This window comes from Pleurodeles waltl, chromosome 7 (genome assembly GCF_031143425.1).
Source record: "Pleurodeles waltl isolate 20211129_DDA chromosome 7, aPleWal1.hap1.20221129, whole genome shotgun sequence".
NCBI lineage: Eukaryota > Metazoa > Chordata > Amphibia > Caudata > Salamandridae > Pleurodeles > Pleurodeles waltl.
Window position 1 is genome coordinate 1466088583 of NC_090446.1, and position 18497 is coordinate 1466107079.

Here is an 18497-nt window from a genome sequence, read left to right on the forward strand (position 1 = left end):
GTCTTCTTGAATGTGGAGCCTTCTTTGAGTATAGTCTGGCTCTACTGCTTCATGTTCCTCTCCGAATCTATGCTTTTGCATTTGGGAGGACAATCCTTGTTCCTCTGTATAGGAACCTGTTTTCGGCTCCGAGGCTGGATGTTTCGGAACCGAAACTTTTTCGGACGTCTTTTTAGGCTCCGAAGAAACCTTTTTAATTTTCGGCGTGGTGGTGTCTCGGTGCCGAAATTTCTCTGAGCCGATGTCTCGGGTCCGAGATTGCTGTGTGGCGGTATCTCGATCGGAGTCGGATGACTTCGACACAAGCGTGCCCTTTTTCGGTGCCTTGGATCAGTCACCTATTTTTTGGGTTAAGCCATGGCCTGTTGGCGGTGGCGTCCCCTGGGCTTTTGTTGACTTCTCGTGAGTCTTATGTTTTGACGTCTTACTCACGTTTTTCGGTATTTCTTCGGCCTCGAGCTCTTCCGAGTCCGACTCGTGGATAGAGAAAGCTTCCTCTTCCTCCTCGAAACGCTCTTGTTCTGTCGGCGTCAACGCCATCTGCAGTCTTCTGGCTCTTCGGTCTCTTAACGTCTTCCTCGACCGAAACGCTCGACAGGCTTCACAAGTATCTTCCTTGTGCTCTGGAGACAAGCAAAAGTTACAGCCCAGATGCTGATCCGTATACGGATACTTGTTATGGCATTTTGGACAGAAGCGGAATGGGGTCCGTTCCATCAGCCTTGAAGTCACACGTGGCCGGGCCGACCAGGCCCCGACGGGGATCGAAAAGAAAACCCCGAAGGGCCACCGGAGCTCTTCAAAATTCGGTGTCGATCTGTTGTAACTAACCCGATACCGAACACAAACAATACCGACGTTTTTTCCGAGATACTAACTTACTTTCCGACCCGAAACACGGAGCGAAAAGGAACACGTCCGAACCCGATGGCGGGAAAAAAAACAATCTAAGATGGAGTCGACGCCCATGCGCAATGGAGTCAAAATGGGAGGAGTCCCTCGGTCTCGTGACTCGAAAAGACTTCTTCGAAGAAAAACAACTTGTAACACTCCGAGCCCAACACCAGATGGCGGGATGTGCACAGCATGTGTATCTGCAGCTACACATGCCATCGAACATATAGATATATATATATATATATATATATATATATATATATACATACATAGCATATTGCATGAGCAGTTCAGTCAAAAGTATGGCATGAGCAGCAAAAGGTCACATTCCTCAGAGCATGTGCAGCAGCAGTGTAGGCTTCATTCACACACAGAAATGTTGCATCACCTGAAGCAGTGACCTGCCAACCAAGGAAACACCAATGTCAATGCATGTCTACAACCATGCAATGAATGTAGCATGCAAACTCAAGGAGCTCTCGGAGAGCAAAGATAGGACAAAATGGAACTTACTCATCCAGGGTCACGCGTTGGAGAGAAGGGAGAGATATATTTCTAAATTGCTGCACTTCCTGATCCACTGCTCCATACAGGACAGACACCTCGGGCGTCATTTCATTCACTGGCAGCACCACCTTCATCTGTACAAACTGTTGGACCTGATGTTTAGAAGCAGGTAAGAGGGAATGAGTGATAATTAAAGCAGAAGTGAAGGAATTCACTGAAAGGGAATGCCTTCCAGATTCACTTGTAAACACAACACCACCCAACCCTCCCTTGCCCCAGTCACCACTGTACACACCCACATAATCACTGCTCACTAACTAAATGAAAAATCTGCCCCAACATGTATCCAGAGTCAGCACTGAATTCCACCTCACCCAAGGAGAGCACATCCTTCTAGAAGTACTTTTAACACCACAGTACCCCGGTCCCCTCACCTCCCTGATTGTAGGCCTCATCCAGCCTCCTAATGACATCAAAAGGTCTTTCCTTCCAGTCATTGCCCTTACTTTTATTAGGATTTTATATATTTGTACGTTCTGCAGGAGTCACCTTCCTCCAATGCTTCCCCCTCAGCAGTCAATCCCCAACCCTCGTAACTTCTTTAGTGACAGCAAATAACGCCATAAATGCCAATTGCAAGCTGAAATAAAAGAAACTCACCTCTACCTGGCTCTTCTTGAGCTCTGATTTGCTGCAAGAGTTTCCCGCAATAAGGATCTGAATCTGTTCCTGTTTTCTAGCCTGGGACACAAAACCTGAACAATTAGAATAGTTTTAAAGCAAGCACAATCCCTGCCACTCACCGTCACTGAAAACGCCCACTGCTAATCAACCTTCCCAACTTCCAACTCAAGTACAATCCAACAACACCTTGTGCCAGACCCACTAGAAAAAGATCAGATTCACTGCCATTTACTGCTAGCTCAGCTAGCCTTGCACTGCTCAGTGTAAGAGATTTAAAAATGAACAAGTTACATACTGTCAGCAATGCTCGTTTTCATGGATACTCTTTTACTGCAGACTTTTCACCTTTTGAATCATTCAGACCTAGAATAGAAACTGACATTTTTCATTCAACAGCTCTTGCATCTTTGAAGGTGGTGCCATCGTGCTCAGTGGTGACCCACCTCCAGAAGTGATTATGTAGAGTCACATAAAGGTTCAACACCTATGTGATGATGTCAGTTTCACAAGCAACATGTGGGCCCTCAGATGCTGACAGATTGACAAACAGGGTACCAGATTCACCAGAAATATTTTACTTGTCCTGATGGATACTCTTAACCACAGATTCCTTTTAAATTGATCCCAAGTCACTACCCACACAAAGATATGGGTCTGGAGAGTGGACTTTCTGCAGGAACTAACTCCAAAATGACCCTGCTTTCCGGCCCGAGAATCATGATAGTAGATGGAGGTTTGCACGGGGCCGATTGGCGACCCTGCAGATGACCAACTCCGGGATGATCCTAGGCAAGGCAGCTCTTACTTGGCCAAGGTGTAGCACAGCTTGACACAGAGAACGATACCTTGACAAGAGTCGGTAATCCACGTGGTGCTCTTGCTCCTATCAATGTAGAAACTAAGAACAGAATTAGAATCTAACTAGTGAAAAGTGAATCTCTCCTATCCTTTAAAGGGAATGTGGCAGAGAAAAATCAAACAGGAAGCATGGTCGACACCAAAGGAAAACACTACCTTTGGGAAGAAGCATGTTCTAGTCCTATGCACCAGTTTGTAGTTCTCAAGCGCAATGTGCCAAAGTGAGTGCAACACAAAAGACAGCTTTAAGATCAACAATTTCATGATAGAACTATGCAATGGCTCAAAAGGCATTTACATCAAAAAGGTAAGAATCAAAATAAGGTCCATGAAAGTACATTGAAAAGAACTGGCAGAAGCAGACAAAACAAGCATTTGCAATGCAATGCGTCTTGCGCTTGCTCGAGTTAGAGTTAGTAGTGTCGTAAATTCCTAAATGGACTTTTCCTGCCACTTAAATTAAAAATTATAAGTTAAACAGTTGACATAAGAGAGATGATACAAAAGCGCCATGGCTGCCATGAGCGCGAAGGAGACGCGAAAAAGAAGTTCGCTCGCAGTCAGAAATAATCGGCAATCGGCCCTGTTACATGGATAATTGCACATTATCCATGAAACAGGGTCGATGCCCAAGGCAGTAACAAAACTGCCCCAAGCAGGGACAAACAAAGCATTTACCAATGATAAAGGATTTGTGAAACCATGTGGAGGCCGTAGGCAGTCGGAATTTCGGGACCTGGGCCCCCTCTCCCTCTCTCAAATCATTTCCTAATATGTTTTTACCAACCAACAATTTCAGATGTCGACATTCTGGGACTACAAAACAGCGACGACAAACAATATTTATGCTTTATTCAAGACGATGAAAGAAATCTTAAGTCTCAGCCGAAAATGAGTAAAAGTGCCTAAGCAAGATAGATTTGTTCTGTTCAGGTAGAAGTTAGACGGCGAAGTTAATCAGACTTCATTATAACTCAAAAAAGCTGACTTACTAACGCAGACGGGATGTCGCGTATATATATAATAATAATTGGGGTTCTCAAAGCTTCTACTCTCAAATACTCTATTAGGGTCTGAAGCATTGCTTAAATTGTAAATAAAAATGTGCCGATGCCCAAAGCCCTCCTCTTAAACGTGTGGCTGCTGCAATTAAATGTGTGAACACGGAATATAAGGCAGCGTAATCCTGAAGCCATCTGGGGGCCTTTTAATCCATTTACAGCCACCCTCTGCCCATTCAGCTCACTCTTGCAGCTTTCTGTGCTCTCCCTTTGTGACATTGTTCTCTTTCTCAGTCTTTACCATATGTGTCTTTTGCTCACAGTAAATGCTTGAGGCAGAAAAATAAGTGCTGGAGCTCCATACCAGAAACAATATTCCCAAATTAAGCACTGGTCTGGAGTCAAGTTTTGTTTCTGGAGGTTAGTCACTACATTTTACAGAGTACCGCAAACAATGTCCTAATGTGTAAGACAGAGGGGGAATGATTTCTGACCCAAAATGGCAGTTTCAGAAATATCTAATTGTGATACCAATTAAACATCTAATTGTATAACAATGCATTTTATTTCAAACTTACTCAGTTTTGTTGTTACATTTATATAAAATACAAAATAATTTATTCACAATTTTTTTATTATTCATATTATTAGGTTATTTTCACTAGTTGGACACTTGTTGATAATTCACTTTTACACTAGAGGCGCTACTATTCAAATGTAAATAAACTCAGTGATTGCATTACAACCTACACATTCAAATGTCACGCTTTAAAACAAACCCAAAATGGCAGTCATTTGCAGTGCTCTGTAAAATGCAGTGACTCTACTGGAGGTTTCTCGTGCACGCGCTCGAGTGGGATAACATTGAACTAAGTAGGGTACATGTTGGACGCTAGATGGAGATGGCCATCCTACTGCACATCACACGTACATATTTTGCACCAAATGTTTTTACAAACTGACAGCTGACAGAAGATGAGCTTTAAAAGAGACAAACTGTTATGTGAATCTGATGTTTATGTACTTTAAGTTGTTAATGGGTGCATTAGATTAATGCAGAATTTTTTCTATAGTCTAATGTAAAGTTTTCGTTTCTTTGAGTTGATTAATTTTTTTCAAATTTTTTAAAACACTAAGAAATATTGATTGTAATTTTCTTTCAAGATCAAATCAATATTAATTTGATCCATTGTAGCTGCCCCTAGAAGGAGTGGGGCTCACAGACCGGTGCCTACTTTGCCTATCTGGTAATCCAGCCCTGCCTTCAACCAGAGGTCTGAGAGCTTCACCTCGTCCATTTACCCTCCCTCAGAGAAGTAGCGTCCCTGACCTTCATGAGCTCTAGTTGGGGCAAGAATATCGGTCTATCGCAAGTTACACTGGCATTCGTCATTCACCCCAGAAGGTCCTAGCTATCTTGTCAGAGATGTTGCCAAGAGGCACCCTCAGTGTTGAACCCACCAAAGGCGTGTAACACAAGCAGGATCATAGACTAACTTTCCAGGACTCATTGTAGGGGCAGAAAGGTTTTCAAACTAGTTTGTTGAGGACAGTCCGAAAAATGGAATCCTCTGAACAGGCTGAAGATGAGATTTGTTGATTCAGTACCACAGGGTGGGCAACAACGACTGTAGGTGGTATGCGATTAACTGAGATGAGTCCACTTTCAGCAGCTAGTCGCTGAGATACGGGAACACACCTTCCTACCTGCAAAGATGGACTGCAACCACTGCCATCACTATCATGAACGTTCGTTGGGGCCTAGGTGATTCCGAAGGGCAGGGCGTTGAATTGGTAGTGATCCAACCCTGCAACAAACCGGAGAAAACACCTGCAGGAAAAGTACATGTAAGCATGTGTCCTGCAAGTCCAATTGCTGGGTCCAAGGCAGATAAGGTGTGGGCCGAAGTTGGCATCTTAAACTGGTCTCTGAGGAAGGTGTTTAGAAATATGAGAATCAAGAGCAGTCTCAGGCCCCTCAGCAACTGCCCTTCCTCAAGTGTCTCAGCTTCTTAGGTCAATGCAGTGACATGGCCACAAATTGGAGGGACGTAGGGAGGGCATAACCAAATTAAACAATCTGTGAGACCCACTGATCTAACTGCATGCCCTTCAAGCAGACAAGAAAGATTCCTGCCCCTACTGGCCCCAGGTGCTCAGAAGAACTGAAGCTGCTTGATGGTGGGCACAGAAGGTGAAGCATTGGCTACTTTTCACAGCCTCTGGTACAATCTCTCCCTCTGGAGCAGAAAAAAAGGTTGGGTAGCTGTGGAAGAGGCTGGGAGGGCTATCACCGCCAGGAGGCTAAGCCCCAAGAGCACATATAATACGGTTAATGCAAATGGCGGGCAGCAGCAGGCTGTGGCCCAGCTGTTTTTAAAGCACTCCAGATTTGAATCTGCTTTCTGTCGAATGAGCCCTTCAAACTACCTGTCCATCAAAGACGTTTGAGAGTCTTGAAAAAGCTAGCACTCAACAATAGGGGTGTCCATGGCACAGCCAATTCATTCAGCGGTGTCGAAACAGGCAACTAAGATGTATTTGGCTGCACCCTGACCATTTTGCATTACCTGTGCTAAAGTTTTAATTAACTCTTCAGTAAGGGTGGGGAGTATTTTGCTCACCATGTCCTAGGGTATGTGTAGAACATCTCAAAATACACACAGCATTCAAGCACCCAAGGGCATCCAGTAACATCAGACAGAACTGGTGCTTCTGGACCCAGTATGGCCTGCCACAAAGGAATGGAGGACCAGCCCATTACTGATCACAGGGTTGGGTAAAGGCCAAGCTGGGTCAATCTGTGTCAGGGGGGACCTCCCAGCGAAAGCCTCATTAGACGCAGACACCTCTAATGAGGTGCAAGAGAGACCACAACTATCTGCAAGAACTGCAGCATAGCCTCTTTAAAGGCCACAATCTGCTGTAGAATTTATGATAGCCCTGAGAAATGTCTTGGAATAGGTTCAGAGTGTCAATCCTGGTGAAGGTAGGTCTTTCAAAAATGGAATTGAAGGGGGTGCAAGTGTAGAGGTTCAAAATGCAGGGCCCATGAGTCTTATGTGAAGAATACTAAGGTTCCAATGAGGGTGTGGGTGGAACCACTCTTGAGCCCCTCCATAAAGGCTTTAATATCTGGAACCTTGAACAAAGAAAGGTGTCGCCTATTTTGTAGATAGGCTGCAAGATGTAATCTTATAGATGTGAACGTTTTTGTAAGTGAAGCAGGTAGCAGACATTGCTTTGTACAGTGGCTGTGAAAGGGTTGATTTGTTTAGAGTGACAGTAACAGACAAAACGTTTCCAATTCCCCACACAGCAAGCTCTAGTGGTAGGTCTATGAGCTTCTTTGTGAATGTCCATACATTCTTTTGGCGAATTTAGGTAACCAAACTCTGACCTCAGAGGCCATATTGCTAGGTTGAAAGTCTTGGGATCTGGGTGAATGATTCCTCCATGTTTGTAAGTGAGAAGGTCTGGACTGTTGGGGAGTTTCTCATGGGGAACTACGGAGAGGTCCAGTAGTGTTGTGAACCAAGGTTGGCAAGCCCAAGTGGGAGTTACTAGGATCATGGTGAGAGACGTTAGTCTGAGCTTCCGAACCAGAAATGGAAGAAGACGGGAAAGGAGGAAAAGCGTAGGCAAATACCCCTTACTAAGTCACCCATAGTGCATTCCCCTTGGATAGTAGGTGTGGGAACCTGGATACGAAGTTTGGGCATTTTGCATTTCTGCGGTTGCTAAAAGGGTTATTTGAGGGAATTCCACCTATAATAGGTGGATTTCCCATTCGTGAACTTGCTGCTGCGTCCTGCTTAGCAGGTCTGCAAAGCCATTGTCTGTGCCTGCTATCAGGTGAATTTTGTTACACAGAGCCCATTTTCACATGGTCAGTGCTAGTTGTGAAAGCTGTGGAGACCATATCTACCCGCCCCTGATTTTGTAGGTAATACATGGCTACATATTGTCCATCTGGACTAGGACGATCTTGTGAATTAGGCGAGGAAGGACTAGGAAGGCTAGGTGAACAGCTTGAAGCTTGAGCAGATGGATATGAAGACCCCGGTGGTTGGTGTCCCATATACCCTGAATCGTGAGATCGTCCAAATGTGCACCCCAACCCGTGAGTGAGGTGTCAGTTGTGAGAGTTAGTGGGGGGGGGGGCTTAACAGGGTCCAGAAGTAGCTGGCCCTTCAACATATTGTTAGGCTTCAACCATTGCAGACAGTAATAAGTTTTATGGTCTACCAACACTAGATCCTGTAAGTGACCCTGTGACTAAGATCACTGACGAGCTTGACATTGCTGAAGGGCATGAGGTACTATAGCGATGCAAGAAGCCATCATCCCTAGAAGACGCAAGACAGTCTTCACTGTTATCTGCTGGTTCGATTGAAAGGGATGTAATGGGGCCTGAAAATTCTGAACTCTGTTGGAATTTGGGATAGGCCATCCCAATTTGCGTGTTCAGAATTGCACCTAAATATAGTTGTATCTGTAGAGGTTGCAGGTGGGATTTGGGAAGAATGATTGCGAAAAACAGGGTGTGAATGAGGTTTGTTGTTATCTTGGTAATCTGATGATATTGTTCTTGGGATGTGGCTTTTATGAGCTAATCGTCCAGATAGGGAAATACGTGTATTTGTTGTCTACAGAGATCGACCGCTACTAATGCTAAACATTTGGTGAAGACTTGTGGTGCAGTTGTGACTCCGAATGTGAGAACTTTGAATTGGTAGTGTTTTCAGTCCTCCACAAATCTGAGAAGTGTGCGATGGACTGGGTGGAATGATATGTAAAAGTAGGAGTCTTTGAGATCTATGGTAGACATATAGTCGCCCAGTTGAAGTAGTGGAATAACGTCTTGTAGTGGGGCCATGTGGAATTGCTCTGAAAAAACGTAATGGATGAGTGGCCATAAATCTAGGACTACCGGAGAGAACCATCTTTTCTGGGAATAAGGAAGTACAGAGAGTACACACCTCAACGTTGCTGCTGGAGAGGGACAGGTTATATTGCTCCTTTGTGAAGGAGAGCCTGGACTTCCTGATTGAGTAATGTTTGATGTTCCAATGAGAGCGATGAATCAGGTGGAATGTTGGGAGGAGTGGTAATGAGCTCCAGAAAAGAACCACGTTAAATCATATCCAAAACCCACTGGTCTGTTATTTGGTGCCAAACGGGGATAAAATAGTGTAGGCATCGACCAACAGGTGTAGAGTGAATTGGGGGGGCTGGGAAGGGGGGGGGGGGGGGGAGAGAAGAGATTGAGTCACTGTTTGCTAGTGCCACCACGTGGGGAAGTACACAAGCCTCTTCCCTTGGTGTTATTTCTTCTATAGGAACCCCTATAGTAGGACTTTTGAGGGAGCGTACTGACTGTCCCCGTTGACAGGAGGTGGAGGTTTCAGGGGTGGTGGTTTTCGAGCCACCGTGGTAGTTGGAGCAACAAAAGGAGCCTCTAGAAGCAGGGATTTGAAGAGCTCCCATGTACTTAGCGCTTTCTGTGTCCGTCTTGATTTTTCCTAACATCTTGTCAACTTGTGGTCCAAAGAGATGTTCCTTATCAAAAGGGCAGTTAAGAATGTTCTGCTGCACATCTGGCTTAAAGCCGGAGATATGGAGCCAAACACTTACACTTGTGTTAAGACTCCTGGCTGCAGTGCCAGCAGAGTCTAAGACACAACTAATGGATGTATTGTAAATCAATTTCTACTTCTGCAACTAATTACAACCTACACATTCAAACTTCCCACTTTAAAACAGACCCAAAATGGCGGTCGTTTGTGGTACTCAAAAATGTAGTGACTCTACTGGAGGTTTCTCGCGCGCACGATAATACTGAACTAAGTAGTGTGCATGTCAGCCGCTAGATGGAGATGACCATCACTACTGTACATTACACGTACGTAGGTTGCACCACATTTGTTTACAAACTGACACCTGACAGAAGATGAGCTTTTAAGAGACAAACTTATTTGAATCTGAGGTCTATGTTTCATGTAATTTAATTTGTTAAGGGGTGCATTACGTTATTGTAGTATTTTCTCTATAAAGTCTTTAATGTAAAGTTTGTTTCTTTAAGATGATTATTTTTTTTCCTATCTTGTGGAAACACTTTAAGAAAGCTTGACTGTAATTTTCTTTCAAGATCAAATCGACATTTTGATCCGTTTTTGTTGGGACGCTAAAATGAGTGGGGCCCGTAGGGTGGTGCCTACTTTGTCTATTTTGTAATCTGGCACTGGTTCAGCTGCCATTTTGCAGTTGCCAGATCAGCCTTCCTTGTTTATATCACCCGTTAACTTGAGATTTTTGAAAAGTGTGCAACATTTCAGTTAAAGGCATGTATGGCTGTAGATCGACATGCTTTGCAAACTCCTTCCATCTAGTGATGGATTCATATATGTGTAATATTTTTTTCTTTCAAGAAATTATTTCAAGTCATAAGGTAGAGTGACTCCTTCTCTGTAATACGGTGATGGGCATCAACTCCATTGTTAGATCGTTTTTCCTTCTCCGTCGGAGACGGACATGTGTGCTAACGCTCTGAGTCAAGACTGTTGTCGGATCTCTCTCTGTTCTATCCTGTTGCTGTCGATACTGTTACCGGTTGCATTTTCTTTCCCTGCGCATCAAACCTCTAACTGTAGAGTCACTGCAGTTTCATCGCAGCCCGTGGAGGGCTTCATCCCTTGGGGCCTTCCATCTTCTTCACCGGCTCCTTCTTCCAAACAATGCCCTACTGGTGATGGGACAAACTCATTTTCCTTTTTGCTGGAGTTGCCATGCAAAATACTACAGGTCAGACTCCCACCAGGTCTCTAACTTGTGTATTGCCAGAACACAAGTTCAGAGGCAGAAGCTTTTGCGGCTGAAGAAGAGTTCTTTTCCACTGAGGCCAGCTCGGAATCAGACCCAGAGTTCAACTTTGTGATCACTAAGTATCGATCCAGAGTGTTCCAGTGAGTACGTTACCCCCTGCCCTTCAGCCTCGACTCATTCACCAAAAGACTCACACCTTCACAACAAAAGGCCCTCAGACCGCCACTGCCTGTAGGCCATGCTCAGCACAGATTTTCCAGTTTCGATGCCCAACCCTCTGGCACGGCGCTTAAACACCACTTGAAGCCAAATGCTTTGGTACCGACAACCAACTCGCACTCCGAACCCTCAGTGTCAGCATGTTCGCTGTTGACTTTGGCGCCGAAAATAAACTCTGCACCAAACTGAAAATTTTAAAACAATGCCAAAAAAAGACAGCTGAAACAGCTGTGGAGCCCATTCTTCACAAACTGCAGAAAGCCGCAGGAAAGACTTAACTCTAAACAGAAACAGATACACCAAAGACTGGAAGGATATTGGCAAAATCACCACCTTCTCGACCACCACTTTCTTTTCAAGAGGCCTTGGATGTATCCATCCGATCCAAATAGATGTTGGACAAGGTCACCAATCCCTTTGCTATCAACACCGCCTTCTCCACCACCATTACCACAGCTGCCTCACAACCTCCTCCACCTACACCAGACATGCCTCATTCACCACACTCTCGTGTAGAGCCATTGGACATTTCCCCTCAGGGCTCCGCTGCAGATGATACTGGACTACCAGACCCTGCAGATGACTCTTCACGTGCCCCAAGACACTGATCTCTGGGACTCATACAACGTAAACCCACCAGAGGACAGAGACCTGTACCCAGCACACCGCCCTTCCCCCTGATGGCTCAACAAGATATCAAGAGCTTATAGTGAGGGAAGCTACTTTCATGGGGTACAATTACACAAAGAACCTCTAGTGAGGATTTCTATTTTGAAACTCATCCACACACAGGGGCACACCGTACTTGCTCATGCTGAAATGCATGCTCCGCCATATGCAGGCTATCTTTAAGGACCCTGCCAGGACAGGAGTTATCACCCCCTGGGTAAATAAAACATACAAGGACTTACCCTCCAACTCAGTATACATAAGGGGACAAGAACCACCTTGTTCCATAGTGGTAACTAGTGCCAGAACGTGGGCTAATTCACAGGCATCAGGCTATACCCGCTGTCTGGTAAAGAAAGCAAAAGAATTGACGCTGCAGGCAAACGGGTTGCTGCACAATCTGCTAACCAGTGGTGCATGGCCAATTCCATGGGTTTATTAGCATGCTACGATTGTGCTCACTAGGACGAATCCTCCTCAACTCCCAGATGAGCACAGTAAGAGGGGTTGTAATGCAATCACTGTTGATTTTTTACACCCTGAATAGTAGTGCCTATAGTGTTAAAGTAATCAAGTTTCAAAATAGTGAAAATAACATAATAAAATAAATGATTTTGTATTTTATATAAATGTAATGATAAAAATTAGTAAACAAATTAAAATTGGTTAAATGATTAGATTTGAAATTGGCATCACTATTAAATATTTTCAAAACGGCCATTTTGGGTTGGAAATCATTCCCTCTGTCTTACATATTAGGACATTGTTTGCAGTACTCTGTAAAATGTAGTGACTCTAATCTCCTGAAACAAAGCTTTCTGTGAGGTATATGCATCCCATGTTCCCTGCTGACTCCAGACCATAGTAGAATATTCGCGAGAAGCTTCGAGAACACTGACTAGTATATGTACCCAACGTCTCTTCTGCATTAGTAAATTTGCTTTTCTGAGTTATGATGAAGTTTGATTAACTTCACTGCATAATTTCCACCGTAACAGAATGAATCCATCTTGTTCAGGCACTTTTACTCATTTTCGGCTGAGACCTAATAATTTTCATTTTCTTAAAGCGTAAATATTGTTTGTCGTCGCGGTTTTGTAGACCTAGAATGTTGATATCTGAAATTGTTGGTTGGTAAATTAAAAACGCATTAGGAGATAATTTTGGAGAGGAGGTGGGTTCTGGGGGAGGGCAGGTCCCGAAATTTCGACTGCCTATGGGCCTCCACAGGGTTTAATCTGGCAATGGTTGTAAGTGCAGATGAAACACTACATCAGTTTCCCGGGGCTATGTGCCATTCTGCTGGCCCTCAAAACCAGCCTGCCTTTCCTTATGAGCAGGTCGGTTCGAGTTCTGAAGGACAAGACAATTACCATGCAGTACTGTAAAAAACAGAGCGGCATAGCATCTCACGTATTGTGCCCGGAAGCCTTGAGGTTCTGGCAGTAGCAAGAACTCAATTGGAAAGCCTTGACGGCCAACTACTTGGTTGTCTCTCTCGGGATTAGAGCAAACGAGCTCAGCAGGCTTCCTTTTGCTGACCACAATTGGTGTCTGCACCTTGAGATGGTTCAACACCTCTTACCCATTAGAGCCTGCCCTATCTTTTTACTATAGTCAAGAAAGCTTGTTGTGGGGCCTTTTGCATCCTAGAGTTTTCACTTAGTGTTTTGCCTTCAATCGGACTCCAGCCTTTTCTATGCGTTTCAGCTTCTGCCATCAAAGGACTTAAGAAGGTCATGGGGGACTCCACTCATCTCACTCTGATGGTCCCAAATTAAGTTTGGAGAGTTTGACACTCGAAACTGCTGAATAAGTCCTCTGCTTCTGGTATCAGTTTGGGAGGATCTGCTGTCTTAGCAACAGGGTAGGGAAGCCATTGGAACCTTCACACTATCCCTCAATGCATGGGGATTGAGCAGAACCAGCTGAGTGGGTTTGACCTGCAGTCGGAAGTAGTAGATGTGATTCTGACGGCACATGGCCTTTCCACTGATTCAATTTATTCTGGCTGTTGGGCTAGGTTTGTGCCATGGTGCTGTGATGAGGCAAATTGACCCACTTCAAACTATGTTTTCTGATATGCTTTTATTTGTTTTGTTCCCATCACAGCAAGGTTTTGCTGTGGGCGCTATTAAAAGGTTGCTTGTCATTTCAACATTTACCTTCAGCCCTCTTTATTCAAGGCAAGTGTGTGGTTTTAGGTTGCACATAGCATCGCGCAAGCACTGCTTTCCCGACGTGTTTGCATCTATGTGGGCTTTTAACCACACCCATGACACACCCATCACCATTGTTCATGGGCTTGCCTTTCAAAAATCCTTTGTTGTCATTGGTAAATGCTTTGCATATGTCCCTCCTTGGACAGTTTTGTTACTGCTTTGGACATCGAAAATGTTACATGGATAATTGCACGATTGGCAATATGTTTGACTGCGAGCGAACTTGTTTCTTTTGTGTGTCTCCTTCGCGCTCATGCTCATGGTGGCCATAACGCTTTGCAATGGCTCACTTACGTCAACTGTTTTACTTTTAATTTTTTAACTTAAGTGACAAGAAAAGTCCATATAGGAATTCACAAAACTAACAGCTCTAACTCGAGGAAACGTGAGACCCATTGCATTGCAAATGCTTGTTTTGCCTATGATTCTGCCAGTACTTTTCAATGTCCTTTAAATGGGACCTTATTTTGATTCTTACCTTTTTGATGTACATGCCTTTTGAGCCAGTGCATAGTTCTACCATGAAATTGTTGATCTTAAAGCGGTCTTCTGTGTTGCACACACTTTGGCACGTGCGCTTGAGAACTACAAACTGGTGCATAGTACTAGAACATGTTTCTTCCCAAAGGTAGCGTTCCCTCTGTGTCGATCATGCTTCCTGTTTGATTTTTCTCTGCCACATACCCTTTAAAGAATAGGAGAGATTCACTCTTCACTAGTTAGATCATAATTCTGCTTTTAGTTTCTACATGGTTAGGAGCAAGAGCACCACATGGATTATCAATTCTTGTTGGATTCGCTGGCGCACGAAAAAGTTGGTTTGTAAAATAAAAAATGTATTAGGAGATAGTTTTGGGGGGGGGGGGGGGGGAAGAATTTTGACTGCTTAGGGGCATCCACAGGGATTAATCCGGCTTCGGATAGAGCGAACAAATAGTCTTTTTCAGCACCCAGTACATGTCCCTGCTAGCCCAGGGACAAAACAAACAATACAGCTTCAGTCAACTTAGCCTACAGTGGATCAACATGGCAGATACAGCACCAAAACAAAAAATGATCACAACCGATGTACCCAAATTTTGACGAGGGACTTCTTGCTGTCAAACAACATCAATGACCTGAAGAGGAAGGTAAAAGGAGGCTCAGTGTGAAAACAGAGACGCAGAGTGCACAGGTCCAGGCACTTTACTCTGCTCTGATGCTGCAACAGAAGATCCTCCAGAAGCAGCGGCTTCAAATGAGAATAGATGCTCATGCCCAGGAGTTCCAGGTACCACACTATCCTGGCCCAATCCTGTGCCACTAGGAAGTCTTTGCCCAGGCCATTCCTGATCTTCAGAACTTTTGGCAGGAGAGGCAGCATTGGGAAGGCATACAAGAATCCCTAGCTCTATGCTAGGCTGAATGAGTCTCCAAGAGAAAGCCTCCTTGGGAACTCCAATGCACAAAAATGATGACATTGCACGTTCTCAGAGATGAAAAAAAAATAAAAAATAATAATAATCGAAAAGATTGAGCTAGGGCGCTCTCCATTGATGGAAGAAACTGTGCACCACCTCTGGGTGTAACTGCTATTCATAGTCTGCTAGGTGTCTGTGTCTGAGTTCATCCTTCCTGGCGTTTAAAGATCCCACAAAATGGCTTACCATCAGAGAAATCCCTTAGTGCTCCAACCACTTCCAATGGCACAGAGCCTCTTGGCACAGTATCCAAGACCCCAACCTGCCCTGTCCATTGCAGTACCACATGATGGTGATTTCTGTGAGTACCTACACCAGCTTCCTTTGATGGTGGGTAGGATAGCCTTCAATGCTAAGGGAATTACCCTAACCTAGTAGTGATACATTCATGACAACTGAGTGGGATTAGGAGGGGGGTCAGTAATTGCAGTCCTGCAGTCACCACTACAGACATTTTGTTGTCTCCTCTCAAATCTGGATACATTTCAGCAGATTTCCCTGATGTATTGCCCCCTGGGATTTAAGGTCCCACTGCAGAGTCTGCATGTGCCACGTGGTGTTTGGCTTGAAGGATGTAGGAGACCATCAATCCCAAGAGCCTACAGCGTGCCCAGAGCAAATCAGGGTTCACACTGAAGCTATTTTAGTCGCTGAGGGTGGGGTACATGTTACCACTCTTGCTGTCAGCATCCCTTGTTTAATGGGACTAGAGCAGACGCCCTGAGGGATACAGATGATAGTGTCACCATTGTGACAGAAAATCTTGTTCCCCCAGGACAGTACTTGGCTGGACCCAGAGTCATCCGTACTGAGATCCAGAATTGAGGCAGAAACAAAGGTCATGGCTTGAATGCCCCATGTAGGAAGCTGGCTCTGTATACACCAAAGTAAGGTATTGTGTGCACAAAGTCCAGTGGATCCCCAGAGGCTTTACAGAGGCTAAAGTAGATAATACTAATGCTCTCTTTTGTGGTAGTGTGGTTCAGCAGTTAGGCTTATCAGACGGTAGTGCTAAGCATTTGCTGTATACACACAATCACGAAATGAGGCACAGTCTCAACAACTAACTCCAGGCCAATGTTTTATATAAAAAAATATACTTCGCTACTTTATTTCTAGAAACAAAGGGATCTTTGTTACAGGTAGGTACAGTTGCAAGAATGTATCACTTTCAAGTATCCAATGAACTTTGTGTCGAATTCACAGATTAAAAAACGTTTACAGCTAAGTAATACTTTTCAGTTTCAAAAGTGGACACAGTGCAATTTCTCAAAGAAAGCAATGCATTCCTAGGGGAGGAAAAGTAACACAATCCACATACTTGACTTATGATACCAGTCTTCAGGGGTTGAGGTGTCCACAGGGCAAAGTTTAGGAAGACAACAAGAGCACACCACCAGCAACATGGGGCCAACCGGGTGCAGAGGTCAAAGTTGGTGCCAGGCGCCCAATGGAATCCTATGGAGACAGAGGGCGCTCAGAAAGAAACAGCTTGCAGGTAAGTACCCTCTACTTCAGGGCACAGACCTGGGGGGTTTAGATCAGCACCAGAGGGGGCCCACAGGTCAGCACCAAACACATACCTTCAGCGGCACAGGGGCGGCTGGGTGCATGGTGCAAAGAAGGAGCCAGACATACTTTTTTTTTTTTTTTATGCACCCAACAACTATTAACAATGTTGGAGGCTGCCAGTAAGGCCCATTACCCCGAAAATCCTGACAGCTCCCCAGCCAGCACCCTTGCTGGGCGCAATCTTTGTTTTTCCAAGGGAGCCCCAGTCCCTCCTAGAACAGCCACAACATTGACAGTTGTTAGGGTCTGTGATGGGAGGCCAATGGCCCCTTAGACCTAGCCCACTTCATGGCCAGTACTTATGCTGGGTGCAGGCGGGAGCTGGCTGCACTGAGATTCTCACACCTGGCATAAACAGCTTTTGTTTCTTCTCCGATCAGGCAGGAGCAATCCTAAAAAGCACGGGCAGGGAGTTGAGCTTTGTGTACCACCCGCACAGCGAGAGCTGGGCTGGGCTCTTGTGGAAGGCAACACAGTGTCTTGGACGATCGGGTCATTAGGACACTGCCTTGCATCATGCCCCATGGATGGGGTCCCAAGGTCCTTATACGGCTTGGGGCAGTGGGGCCTCCATGTCTCCCCGCAAACAAGTAAAGTCATGCCCCAGGAGATGGGGTACCTGGAGGCCATTACATTGCTTAGGGAGAGAGGGCTCCAGTGGGGGCCATAAGTGGTTCAGGAGGTGGGGAGTACATGCATAACTCCCTATGGGTGGGCTTGGGGGGGGGAGGAGAAGGGGGCTAGGGGGCGGTCAGCAGATTGTTTTAAAATAATTAAAAAGGGGACTGCCCTGAAATGTACTTGCCACAAGCTTCCGGAACTGCTGGATCTGGAGCTGCTTCTCTTTCAATGCACACTTCTGCTTTGTCTTCTTAGAGTTTTCATCTTCCAAAGCATGGCACTGATTCAGGAGGGTATCTCGAAAGGCCTTCAGAATGACATATTTCAGCTCCAAGTCAAATGCATCCCTGTTGAGAGACAACAGCACACAGATGATTCTAGCTTCTGTCTAATTAAACATTAAACAGAGGACATTGCTAACTCAGAGAGGGCAAACCATAGGATGTTTCCAACTACTAGATAACTAAACACCCAACAACAGCAAGGTGCTTTCCTAGACCATAATCTATATTTTGCTCATTTCCAGAGAAACAAGGGCTTTCTGAACAGAGGGGATTAAGATTTGCTGAACTCAATAACATCAAACCAAAGTCTTTACCCATTAAACTTGGACCGTTTATTAGAGGTATAATATCAGAAATTGTTTGGACCTTGATGGATAAGGACGTTTGAAATTCTGAAAAGTCACTCTTTTAATTAGAGGACACTTAATTTAACTTTTTATCTTTGCCCCAGTCTTACAGGCATTTTCATTGCTCTCCCTAGCGTAGGGGCAAAAATTAAAATTTCACCACAGCAAGGGGCTTACCCATGAATTCAGCTTCATTGTTTTTGGCCTCCTCTCCCCACCATGCTGTTCTATGGTGGTATTTTTAACACTAATAATGCTGCCAGAATGATGATGAACACAAATGGTGGCAGCCAGCCCATCCATGAGCCTATATTGAGAACTGAAGTGTTAC

General features: G+C 44.8%; 1 protein-coding gene across 2 annotated transcripts in view; it reads right to left on the reverse strand.

Annotated features, from left to right (window-relative positions):
- HAUS5 (HAUS augmin like complex subunit 5) overlaps positions 1–18497 on the reverse strand; it is a 246752-nt gene that overhangs the window by 87746 nt on the left and 140509 nt on the right. For both annotated transcript variants that reach the window (XM_069201157.1, XM_069201156.1), the window contains exons 14-16: positions 17720–17882; positions 2065–2145; positions 1411–1556 (exon numbers count right to left, since the gene is read on the reverse strand). In XM_069201157.1, coding sequence (XP_069057258.1) covers positions 1411–1556; positions 2065–2145; positions 17720–17882 — 390 coding nt within the window. The remainder of the gene's footprint in view (positions 1–1410; positions 1557–2064; positions 2146–17719; positions 17883–18497) is intronic.